This window comes from Hyaloscypha bicolor (genome assembly GCF_002865645.1).
Source record: "Hyaloscypha bicolor E unplaced genomic scaffold K444scaffold_165, whole genome shotgun sequence".
Taxonomy (NCBI): Eukaryota; Fungi; Ascomycota; class Leotiomycetes; order Helotiales; family Hyaloscyphaceae; genus Hyaloscypha; species Hyaloscypha bicolor.
In genome coordinates, this window is record NW_020194667.1 from 1908696 (window position 1) to 1920407 (window position 11712).

General features: G+C 49.6%; 3 protein-coding genes across 3 annotated transcripts; 2 read left to right on the forward strand and 1 right to left on the reverse strand.

Moving 5' to 3' along the window:
* Positions 1 to 2101: 2101 nt before the first annotated feature.
* On the reverse strand, positions 2102 to 5041 carry K444DRAFT_619728 (P-loop containing nucleoside triphosphate hydrolase protein). Its single transcript, XM_024881563.1, has one exon. It carries the CDS (start codon positions 4980 to 4982, stop codon positions 2448 to 2450), a length of 2535 nt encoding a protein of 844 aa, XP_024729961.1. The 5' UTR covers positions 4983 to 5041; the 3' UTR covers positions 2102 to 2447.
* Positions 5042 to 5693: 652 nt separating this feature from the next.
* K444DRAFT_635965 (uncharacterized protein) lies at positions 5694 to 7637 on the forward strand (the record flags this gene model as incomplete). The annotated part of the gene is made up of 4 exons (XM_024883937.1): positions 5694 to 5770; positions 5819 to 6169; positions 6224 to 7127; positions 7224 to 7637. The coding sequence occupies 4 exons, from the start codon at positions 5694 to 5696 to the stop codon at positions 7635 to 7637; spliced, it is 1746 nt and encodes a 581-aa protein (XP_024729962.1).
* A 574-nt stretch (positions 7638 to 8211) lies between these two features.
* On the forward strand, positions 8212 to 11377 carry K444DRAFT_647102 (glycosyltransferase family 2 protein; the record flags this gene model as incomplete). Its single annotated transcript, XM_024885293.1, has 6 exons — positions 8212 to 8357; positions 8420 to 8663; positions 8706 to 8804; positions 8952 to 9063; positions 9099 to 9317; positions 11334 to 11377. 6 exons carry the CDS (start codon positions 8212 to 8214, stop codon positions 11375 to 11377), a joined length of 864 nt encoding a protein of 287 aa, XP_024729963.1.
* Positions 11378 to 11712: the final 335 nt, after the last annotated feature.

Below are 11712 nucleotides of genomic sequence, written 5' to 3' on the forward strand. Positions count from 1 at the left end.
AGAGCCAAGTTGAAGTTATGTTGCCAAAAGTCTTCTGGGTAGAGCCGAAATCGCCCAAAGAAAAGGTAAAGACCACTATGTGGGATATTCGTCATCCCAACCCAAGCCAGCAGAGAGCACGCTTCAAGTTGGCTGTCTCCGAGAAGCTGAACCGGCTTTGACAGTACCCTCTGGGAGCTCAACATCACACACTCCAATCTCCTTCGAAGACGTTGGGTCTTGCAAGAACGCATTCTTTCAGCAAGAGTACTCTACTTCACAGGTTCTCATGCCTTCTACGATTATTAGCAATTTCCAGCCTGCGAATCTTTCCCGAAAGGAACCCCACGCGGGATGCATTCCGCAGCTTTCAATGGACGGGTTGGTCCGCCAACGAAAACAATATCAGGTGCTGATCCATGGCCAAGCGCTTTCATAGCATAGGAGATTATTTAGGGTGGATACATCGAGTTCATACGATACTTGAAAGGGACGAACTGATTGCTATCTCTGGTCTGGCTAGCTGGGTGAAAGAGTTCACGCGTCGATATCTAGCGGGCCTTTGGGAAACCAATCTCATACACCAGCTCCTGTGGACGTTGTAGACCGAGAATGTACGCCCTAGCACATTTCAAGCACCATCTAAGTCATGGGCTTCAACCGTTGGTCCGGTCTTGCTAGGACTTATAGCACTTCAAAGCAACTGGAAGGAATACAGACCTGTAGCTGGCATCCTACATGTCAGCGTGACGACGACCGGTGGAACTGAAATGGGATTTGTGATTGATGGATATGTTCGACTGAAGTCACGAATTATTCCAGGCTTTTTCATTACCTACTTGGACATCCTACGTGGCCCAAAATTCAAGTAAGGGTAGAAAGAGGTAACCCTGACTGTCATATTGTGCACTGGCTAGATATCGAGAAGGATGACACTTCGGGCGCTTCCTACTTGAGTCCAATCCTTTCCCACAACGTCAAACCTGGGGAACGTTCTGTGCATGGCCTTATCTTGAAGCCGGCTGACCGGAGGAGCGGAGAGTTTTAGGGCAGTGAAGTTTTTATCGTCCGTGACAAGGCTGCCATTTATGCCTTTCTTGGAAAAGCTGGCGAGGAAGAAAGAAGTCAGATCAGAGCGCAGGACTTACTGTACGAATCCGCCACTGTTCCTAAACTTGGTGTATCAGACTCCCTTCCGCTAAGATTTTACGACGTCGAGGACGATACGTATACGATCACGATTGCATGAGTTTACCTGGCAACCAATAGGAGATTGAACTCCTGAGAGACTTGGGTTAGAGGACAAATTTTCAGGAGTATTTCAGTAGGTTCGATCAGCAGCCATTCGAATATCTCAATACTTACCCAAAGGTCCCCGTCAACAACGTAATCTTCATGGCTGCCCAGCCAGCCAACTTTATGCAAGCGGATTTCGACGAGCACTGGAGGCATTCACCATTAGTTGGATATCTACGGCACATCCTTTCACCCAGTCTTTCCTCCGTCGCTTGCGAGGAGCTGAAGCCAGTCAAACATCTTCCCCTGCTGTAGTCGACACCCTGAACACCGTCTGCGCCTACTCTCGGCGTTCCCACGTTCTCTTCTTACGGTGCTAGAAAAGCTGTCTCTACACGTTGGTATGAATTCGTCCCCGACAACGTTCCAGAGAGCTTCACCTCCATCCACACTGGAGCAATCAAGACCTCATGGGCCTCAAGTCCGGGCTTGATGGTGTCTTCCCCGGCACAGACTGCAAAATCGGTGGAGACTTTGCGGTATGCCCGGGTATGTGCTGCATTTGAGGAAGCGAATTTCTTGTTTGTATGTCCTACGTGGGGCAACCGGAATATGGTGAGCTGGTTGAGACAGGAGACGAGATTCTCATCGAGGATTTGTATAGAACGTCGTTGACTATTCTTGCTTAAACACGGAGTTGTGCAAGACCTTTTTTAATCTGGAAAAAGGATGAAAAACAATTTTCAAATGCCCATTTGATTTCTTGACAAGACATTCGTGCTCTAAGACTTATAAAGTACAGACGCGTGGACGAATCTACGGCTATAAGTCAATCCGAGTTCGCCGCGCTCCCCCTTAATCCTATCTATTACTTTCCTTCATTTCGGATACTCAAACACATCTCGAATCCCGCTCTACCCTGATCATTCCAGAATATTATTCAACACCTCGGCTTCTCTCCATCGTAAAGTTGCTAATCGAACCCGAGGCAATGGACAGGGCGGAAGTAAGCCCGTTTCCCAAGTGGTATCTGTTGGGAGAATATCCAAACTCCGTTGCAGGAGAAGCGAGAGCAGGCTGCGTCAGTTCGTGGACTGAGACCGGGTTGCTCGACGGTCTCCCCTGAGGCGGGAAACGATTACCGAAGAGGTAGGCTACCGTCCCTGCGTGCTTCCAAAGGCTCAAGTGAGTCAGGCGACTGCGCAAGTGACCAACATTTAGTTGCAAAGGATTCAGAACAGATTCGACTGAAGGAACCTCTGTGAAAGCGGGACCTGCTTCCCCTCTCCCCCATCTTGCTCTTTATCGTCGTGCTCTTCCTGATCGTTCCCTTCCAGATCGCTCTCTTCATATCCATTCGCACTTTCAGCGTCCAAAGCTGCCTGCATCCCGCCCGTCCACATCTCATCCTCCTGACTGACAACCTTCAATGCCCTCGAGTTAGACAAGGTTGAATCTTGCTCTTGAGCCAATAGAACCTTCTCAAGCCTAGTCAGCTCAATGTTTTCCCTATCCTGTACAAGTCGGTCAGCCTCGCCAGCCACCAAGCCATTGCGGTCACAAAAGTCCAAGAAAGCTCTCCAATCCGGATCGAGGAGCAATATCTCCCTCCTCCCAATGACAATCAACCCAAACTTTGCCCTCGTAAGTGCGACGTTCATCGCGTTTGGCATGCCGATGAGACCCCAGTTGGCTTTCTGGTCACTTTCTACAAAGCGCGGCTTGGACCGAGTCGTGCAGATGATGACGACGCCACGCTCGAGGCCTTGGAAGGCTTCCGTGGGCCCGATGTCGACGTCCCAGAGAGAGCCAAACCGCGCCTCCCGGATAGTGCGACGCAGACATGCGACTTGAGCTTTGAAAGGAGACATGATGCACACCTCTTTCTGCGCTACTAGCCCGCTTTGGACCAGACGAGCAGCATAGGCACAGGCAAGTTGGGCTTCGCCAACATTATACCACCCTCCGTTGTTTAAGTCCATATCATCTTCTGAATCGCTGATGTGAAGAAGCACTGGCCATTTTCTTCCCCGCCATTCAGACCAAGACGTCAGACGATCGGTGTCATCAGCCTCGGGCTCAAGGGTATCGAAGTAGAACAACGATGACGGGACGGCGAGAATTGCAGGATGCGACCTGTAGTTGCGGATCAGGTTTGCAAAAGCCGGGCGGGCGATGGGAAGCATGGATTTATTGAGAACCTGTGGCGCTCGCTCTCCGGTCTTCCCCCGTGCAAGTGGGTGGTCAGCATATACCGGTCGGGCGAAGAGTCGTGCGAAGAGCGAGGTCTTTAGCGGCGATGAAGGAAGTGAAGTGCGTGGGCCGAGTTGGTGCTCGTCGCCAGCCATGATAAACAAGGGCTTGAATGCGAGCTTGACAGGTCCCGAGGGAGGTGCCACGATGGAAAGTGGAATCAGAGCCTCTGGCTCCATGGCTTGAGCGGCTTCGTCGATGATGAGTGCTGTCCAATGCAAGTCGACCTGCGAAGGCGGAGCAGCGTATGGATTGATGACCGTGCGTAGCCCATATTCGGCAGCGAAGAGGTCAGCGTTCGTCACTCGCGAGTGAAGGAGCAGCGAGGCGTCGCGGCATGTGGTGATAACGAGTTTACATGACATAAGCTGCTCGAATTTTGGCAGGTCGAATTTATCTTGTGCAATGCAGCAGAAGGGCAGAACTGCACCAGGTACTTCAGCAAATGTACGCGATGGCCTATTTAACCTCAATAGTTCGGTCGAGTTAAAGTGAGAGCTGATGCGTTGAACAATCATATCTGCTGCCGGGTCTGATGGTGCGCAGAACAGAACGTGAGAGACCCCGTCGACGCTTTTAACGAGTTGGAGCGCAACTTCGACTAGAGTCTTTGTCTTGCCAGTGCCGGGAGGTCCAGATACCAAAAACGGAAGAGTCCCATAGTTGTGCGAGCAAATACTCCCGATAGCTTTCATCTGCTCCCAGTTGAGCTGCTGATCGAAGAACGCTTGCTTGAAAGACCCGCGGTTGAGCATTGTCTGCACATCGCAGTCGGCTTCGACAGGGAAAAGCATTGATTGAAGCCAAGGGGTGTTGGGAGGACCTCCGAGGTTGAGGGGCCCACCAGAGCCCGAAGACGGGTTGGAAGAGGAGGCTTGTGACTGGTTGGGGACTCCATTCGTAAGTTGATATCTGGTTATATAGGCATGTCTAAGAGCTTCCTGGATGATGGGCAAAACATGCTTCATTGGCAGGTATCGGTTGCTCGGAACGGGAAACTGAACGTTGAATTTCAACCCATCCGGCCGCGAAAATGAGTATCGCATGTCAGGGCTCCCGTCTATTTTGACCACCAACCTGCTTTCTTTCCGCCGGACAGCCAGAACCCGAGCATTATAAATAATTCCTGTCCACCCAGGTGCTGGTTCGCCTCTCCATCGACCTCCTGGTGCTGGAAAGCCCTGCGGCTGAAGCTGACTCCGATTGAACAGAATAGGTTGAGTCATCCAAAGCTCCATTCCAAGTAGCCTTCCCGCGTGGTCATAAATCAGCTCGCGAAGCTGGATAATATCGTCTCCCTCGACATACGGGCTGTTTTCTCGGAGGCCAGGAACGAGGAAAGAACATGTTGTCTCACTAGTGTCGTGAGTCAATGTGGTTATGTCATGCCCAAATAGCGAGTAAGACTCGTTCTCCAGCTTCTGGGACTGGATCTCGGCCTCAAGGTGATATCGGAAGTACGACTCGTATCCTGTATTGACGGTGTTGTCCACCAGGCTGCAGAATGCATTCATGGGAGGAGGTCCTATAGGACGAGGTATCACCGGTAGAAAATCCCAGCCGATACAACGGCCAACGTATGCTCCAAAATCGATCTGTTTGATCCCTGGAGTATTGACCTCGTGTCCATTCAGCTGGTTTAGGATAGAAAAAGCTTCTGGGACAAAAGGGCGCGCATAGATATCGAAATTATGGCCATGGCCACTGCTTTCTTCTGGAGATTTCCGTTCTGTTCCTGGTAGTGGAGGGAATTCTTGCCTATTTGCAAATGCTGGTGGTGTATTGAGCGGAAGTTGAGCATCCTTCGTGGTAGGGTGAGGTGCAGGCGGTACAATTCTGGCTGGCTGCTCCTTTTGCGAGACGGGAGTAGGACGAGGCTCGCCAGATTCAGGGTGTACAATCAATACTGCTTTCGACTGGGGTTGCCGGGCGAACAGGGGCTGTGTCTGTCGCCTCATGGTGTTAGCATTGTAAAGGCAACGTACAAGGTTTCGCAGCAGGTCGGGCGAGTACAGGTACAAGGCAGCGTAGTCGGAATCGCATGTTGGAAGTGCTTTCTAAAAATAAGACAAGGCTGAGACTCCGTGGCGATATCACGTGCCCTCTCGGTACAGTGCTCCCGTTTAAGCCTAGCCGGCTCAGTGTCTCAACCCCACTTTAAAAAAGGGGATGTCGCGAAATCCACCTCTTCATCTTTAGCAGAAACATTACCGCCCCGCAAAACAATGCTAGACCTCATCCCCCGCGAGATTTTGAGTGCAATTATTGATCAGGTCTTACATCTCACTGCACGCGGTTCTCTGTATGTTTTCTGATGACTCTAGATTCCGCACAACCAAGACCGCAGCAGGATCAGTCGGGTTTCCAAGAAACTCTATGCTCTTGTTCTTCCCACCTTGTACGAGTCAATTACAATAACCTCTAGAGATGAGTCTAATTTGGAGCAAACGGATATTGATAAATTTCTACGTACTGCCAATCGAGACTACTTCAAAACTATGAAAAGTATCTCGTTCCTCGCACCGATACAAACAAACGACCAGTTTCGTTGTATCCACTTCAAACTCCTCGAGACAGATCGAGAGGCTCTAGATGACAGAGATGACTCACTTATGTCGAAAATTGATAGCCTTGGGGACTTGATGCCCCAGATCAGGCCTCTGTTTCAAGGTTTACAAGACAACCTTCTAAGAAGCTTTCAGTATGTTAAGTGACGCAACAAATATCCATTATTACTTCTGATCCATGATGCTAGTTGGCATCTTGGTACTTGCATCCCTAAGGATATCCTTGGCCCAGGTGGATACTTGCCCACAAGGCAACGCGGAATCGAAGACTTGTCCTTGATAACAGGTGATCCCTGCATCCTACCGAAGAAAGATTGGGAGTATCAAATAACTCTCACCGAATTCAAGTCGCTAAAGAAATTCTCCTGGTCTGGTGGGCTTTCGAGGGAATACTTTACTGCCCTTCGAGATATGTTACGCTCTCAATCAACCAACCTCGAAGTTCTCAAAATTGATCTCATTGACTGGTGGGATGCGCAATGGAACTGGTGTGCTGATGACTACGAGTTGCAACTTTGGATCAGAGATCACAACTTCTTCGGAGAAAGAGTGTTGGGACTTGCTCCAGGCGAAACGCCATTGCCATTCTCTACTCTGAAGTCCCTATCATTTTCCTCTGTCAATTTCCACGATGTGGGTCTGGAAATAGCACAACTGTTTAATATAGGCAGGCTGCATTCTCTAAACTTACGGGATTGTCCTCATTCTGGGTCACTGCTCAGGAAGGTAGTGGAGTCGGGCGAACCTATAAATCTTCGTTCCCTCGAGCTGGTAATACAACACAACAGCAATGATTCATATCGTAAAGAAGTGGACGAAGACTGGATTGCTCCCTTCCTCGATTCATTCGAAGGTCTCAGGAAACTTCATCTTCTTGTTTTGAATGGCAAGGGCGTTGCGACCACGCATCGATACTGGCCTTCCATATTCCACCACAAGAAAACTTTGACAAGGCTTGTCTATCACGAGCAACGCATTGATTTCGATTTGTTGGATTGCAACACAGATATGGACAACGATAAGATTCTAGATCTTTTTACGCAGATGAATCTTGCGTGTATCGGACTCTGCCTTTCTCCTCTTATACCGACGGTAACCAATCTCGAATGTCGTCTAATCCCGTGTTTTACATCCAGAAGTAATTGGCTAACTTTGTGCATCACTACATAGGATGAAACCTTCTCGCAGGTTACACTGGAGCAACTCAGCACTCTTAAATTCCTCTGCCTTCGAACCACTTTGAACTCAGAGCTCGAACACCCTGTCGAGTCTATCGTTGATGAAACTAGCACCATTTATGCATTTGCAACATGGGCATTTCATACGTTCCCTAACCTTCTCTTTATCGCATTCGGCGATTTTTCCTATGGCCGTCGATCTGCATTGAATCAAGAGATTCTTCACAGATACCCTTTCCCTGGTGTGGAAAGCAATAGCGAATCTTCTAACCTCCGGCCAGTCGAATCTCAGAATCAAACTCGGTTCCTCGATGGGTTCCGGCAATTGCATCCCAGGGACTTTAGATATTCGGGCCATCTTGAGCAATTCCGAGATGTGCTGGAGGCTTGCCCAGCAGATCCTCTTTATAGGAAAGATTTCTAATAGAAATGATAGGTGGTTTGGAGCAGAACGGCTGGGGCGTGGCCCAGCTTTCTTGACACTGCTCTACTATGGCCCTGGACTGCTAGTTTGAAAGGAGAGAAATTGAAATGGAAGTGCAGATTGATAATTTAAAGAAATGAGAGTCGATAATGAGTCAAAGATTGACCATTTGAGGGTGAGAAGTCGAAAGCGAATCAAAGATCCATATTTTAGGTATGATTCTCTCCAACTTACATCTGGTCTTTCCCTCTATATCAACACTATCCCAAGAGTATCAACACCACAAAATACATAAACATACTTGCTCTCTTCAAAACCGACTTCTAAACGCCAAGTTGACTTTGCAGTTGAAACAAGCTGAAGTATCAACACTACCAACAACCCAAAAATTGTTGCATTGCCTTGAAGGGGGCAAGGGAATTCACTTTAGGAGTGACTCCGACCTTTCGTTTTGACCTTCAATGTCAACTTTGAACCGGGATCTAAGATCTTCGACAACTTCGTTCTTAACGAACAATTCGAACCGGCGGGGCTGTATCCACACACCCCTTCCGCAATGGACACACTCACGACTATGTCTGTAGCAGCCTTTATCTTGGGGATTTTTTGGCTCTGGGGACGCGTGGAAAAGGCCTCCGACGAACGCAAGCTGGCTCTACATCAGCACATGCCCATTCCATCCGAATGCACCTACTCATCGGACCAGGCCAGCGTGATTGTGTGCACGCTTGACACGCTTCTAGCTCGCTGCCTGCACACCTGGCTCGCCAACAACCCCTCAGGGTCCCCACCGTGACAATCCCAGAGCACAAGGACCGAGTCCTCCCCGCCGTGGCCAACACTTCGCTATCGGCTGCCGATTTCGCCAAAGTCACAGTCCTTGAATCGACCCCGAAGGGCAAGAGGGCTCAGCTGAGCTTGGGCATCCGACACGCCAAGGGTACCACCCTCGCTACCTCTGATGACCACATCTCTTACGATCGAAATTTTCTGAATGGAATGCTGCCTTGCCCCGATGATGAGACTGTGGGCGCCGCGGGTCCGACCATCAAGCCTGTTATTTCAAAGGACAGGCAAAGCAGAGACGTTATCACCCCGTGGGAAGTTGCAGCCATGCGCGTCGCCGTCGCCTGGCATCGCAGCTCTCAACTCAAAGCCATGTATGCGGTGGCACGGTAGTGCTAGGTCTTCGCCGACGCGACAGGGGTCTTCCGGGCACGTATTCTACAAGACCCTCTCTTAGAGGGGTACACCAACGACAGCTGGAAGGGGAAGAAGCTGGATGTCGGCAAGGACACTTTCATCTCGCGCTAGCTGCAGTCGCACCGCTGGACAATTGCCATCCAGGCGCTGCCCGAGACGGAAGTGCGCCGTACAGTGAAGATCTCGTCTGATCTTCTCAAGCAGATATTCCGTTGGGAGCGTAGTGCTATCCAGTCGCATATATGCACTGTGCTTGAGGTGCCACATATATACGACAGTGTTTCGTGGTTCGAAAGACGTGGGGACGGCTGTTGCGTCTCGTGCTGACTACCTGCCACATCCTCGCCTGGGTCTTTGCCTTTTTGTCTGGAGATCGGGCTTGCGGCTTTGCGTCGTTGTTGATCGCTTGGTACATTTTCAAGTCGTATCCGAGTTATCGAAACTTCTTTGCTAAATATCCCTATACGCGTCGCACTGGTCGGCCGCCGTGGGTCAGGACTTCTTCTCTGTTGTCCAGGACTATGTGTGCTGGGTGACGCAACGCACGCTACATGATATGCGGTGGCATGCGCGTGAGGTGTCTGTTGAGGATTAACACAAACGATATTAAAGTGATCGATCTGGAACTCTCGTTGCTTGAAGGTTAGATAGAAATGTTGACCGAGCAGTGAAATAACACTGACCAATGAACCCTGGTTTTCCCCACAGGCGACTCCTTTTAACCTCCTTTCCCTCTCTACATTTCTTGAAACCTATAAGATCATCTGGGATACTTACTTCAGACCGTAATGCAAGTAAACAAGCTCTTTTGAACGTGTTGGCGGGTTCTCTGGCTTCTATTGAAGGGAGAAAGACTACTTCGGTCGTACAGATATTCTCATTGAATCACATGATGTACAGAACTTAGAGCGAGGAGTTGGATGACGAAAGAACGCTTTTGAGCTGGCATTGGTCTGATTTAATCTCTGTCCTTCGACCTCAAATCTCTCCATCCACCGATCCCATATGTGAAACTATCAAGTTCTCTATGTCTGGATTCCCGGCTCTTACAGCAATCTCAAACGCAGTCTCCCCATCATTATTCTTGACATCCACATCTATCCCGGACTGCAGAAGCTGCTGCGCGCAATCTATTCGATTCCGTGCAGCTGCTACATGAAGAGACGTATTGCCTTGTGTGTCGAGTGCTGCGAGGTTCGGACCAAGTTCTAAGAAAACCCCAAGTGCGTTAGGAGCATTTCTCGATACCAGCTTGTGCATAGGAGGGGACTCTGACGCTTCAGTCGGATTCAACATATCATTAATTGCGGCTGTGGAGCCGAAGATGGCGGTCTTCAAGATTCCTCGCGCTTGTTGCTCAATGTGGACTCCAGCGAGTACATCAAGAATGAGTTCGACTCCTCTGCCACTGTCGTCCTCATCCAGGAAATCATGCAACTCCTCACGCTCGAATGGGCGCAAGATCTGATTTAAGACTGGCTTTCCTGATGAGGGTTTTTTATCTCTTGTGGAGAGTGCTTTCCCTATGAGTTTGGAGACCATGTCTAAACCCTCATATCTCTCATATTGTCCAACCAAGGCGATAGAGCATAATAAAGAGTGCATATGAGGGTGCATATAGTTATCCAGACAAAGAGTTTCGAGACACTTCTCATGAAGTTCTTGGTCTGAGGCGCGGAAAACAATCCTCAGTACCCGAGTATTGCCAAACACAGTTGCGCCTCTTCTGGTCAACAGCCGTACAATGTCATCATGCCCATTTTCTGCAGCAACATCAAGGGGCGTTTGGTCCGATTCCGCTGGTCCGTTAGGGTCTGCCCCTGCGTTGAGTAAGGCGTCCACGGTACGATAATGACCAGCGCTGATGGCAAAATGAAGAGCTGATTCGTCGAGGTTCGCCCATTCTCCCACTCGACCCTCAATATTCAAGATATCACTGAATGAAGTATCCGGACGAAAGGTCGCATTTTCGAAATGATTTCCAAGTTTCTGGATGAGAGTGGAGTTTCCGAGACGGGCCGCATCGCACAGAAGACCATACATTTCGAAAGAGTGAATGATCTTAACATTTAAAAAGGCTTGGCGATGGTCTGATCGTTCGAGCTCCCACAAAGACACTTCTGCCAATACCGCCCCCAGCTCGTCTAGATTCTGGAGGGGGCCATTGAGCAGCCTAGTGTTGTCGAATTTGGATTGACCTTTCGCAGGAGAGGCGCCATCGCTTGGTTCCAAGCATGGTTCACGCTCGACAGCAGGCGCTGCTGAGGGTTCAAGTCGGTATGGATTCTCAAAAAGTTGTTCAAGGCTGGATTTGATGGCATTCGAGCCAGGAAAATGCTCACTGACAGTGTTCCCTATGAAGATCTTTGCCCTGTAGATCGCTCCCCACATGCCAGAAAGGACCGAAATGAATGTTGCCATCCAAAAGTATGAAGACCCATCAGCGGACTCGGGGCCGTGGTCCAAGATTAATTCAAGAAATGACTCAAATAGCTCGTGCTCTGGCCAGTCGTCTACACTACACTCAACTCGATTAGTGATGGCCAATAGTATGCTCCAGACATTCCGTGGCGAGTCTCGCACTTTATTGTCTCGGATTGACAGTGTAGACAACTGATGGGACGAAGTGTCCAGATATTGGGCTCGAGATGAGCCTTGAAGCCACGCACATCGCACCGGCTCAGCGGAATCTGGCAACTCCAGCAAGCCAGAAATGAGATCGGGCGCCTTCCCGGTCGGTACCTTGTGTAAGGTCAACAACATGATCCGTAGAAGCAGACTATAAGTCGAGCCTGCCCGACATCCCCAATTTTCGTAGAGAAGGAACAACTTGACTCTGAAATGAAATGCTCCACGATGCTCTTCCCCAAAA

Coding starts and splice junctions, on each gene's coding strand:
- K444DRAFT_619728 (XM_024881563.1), bottom strand. CDS start 4,982: ATGAATGCATTCTGCAGCCTGGTGGACAACACCGTCAATACAGGATAC.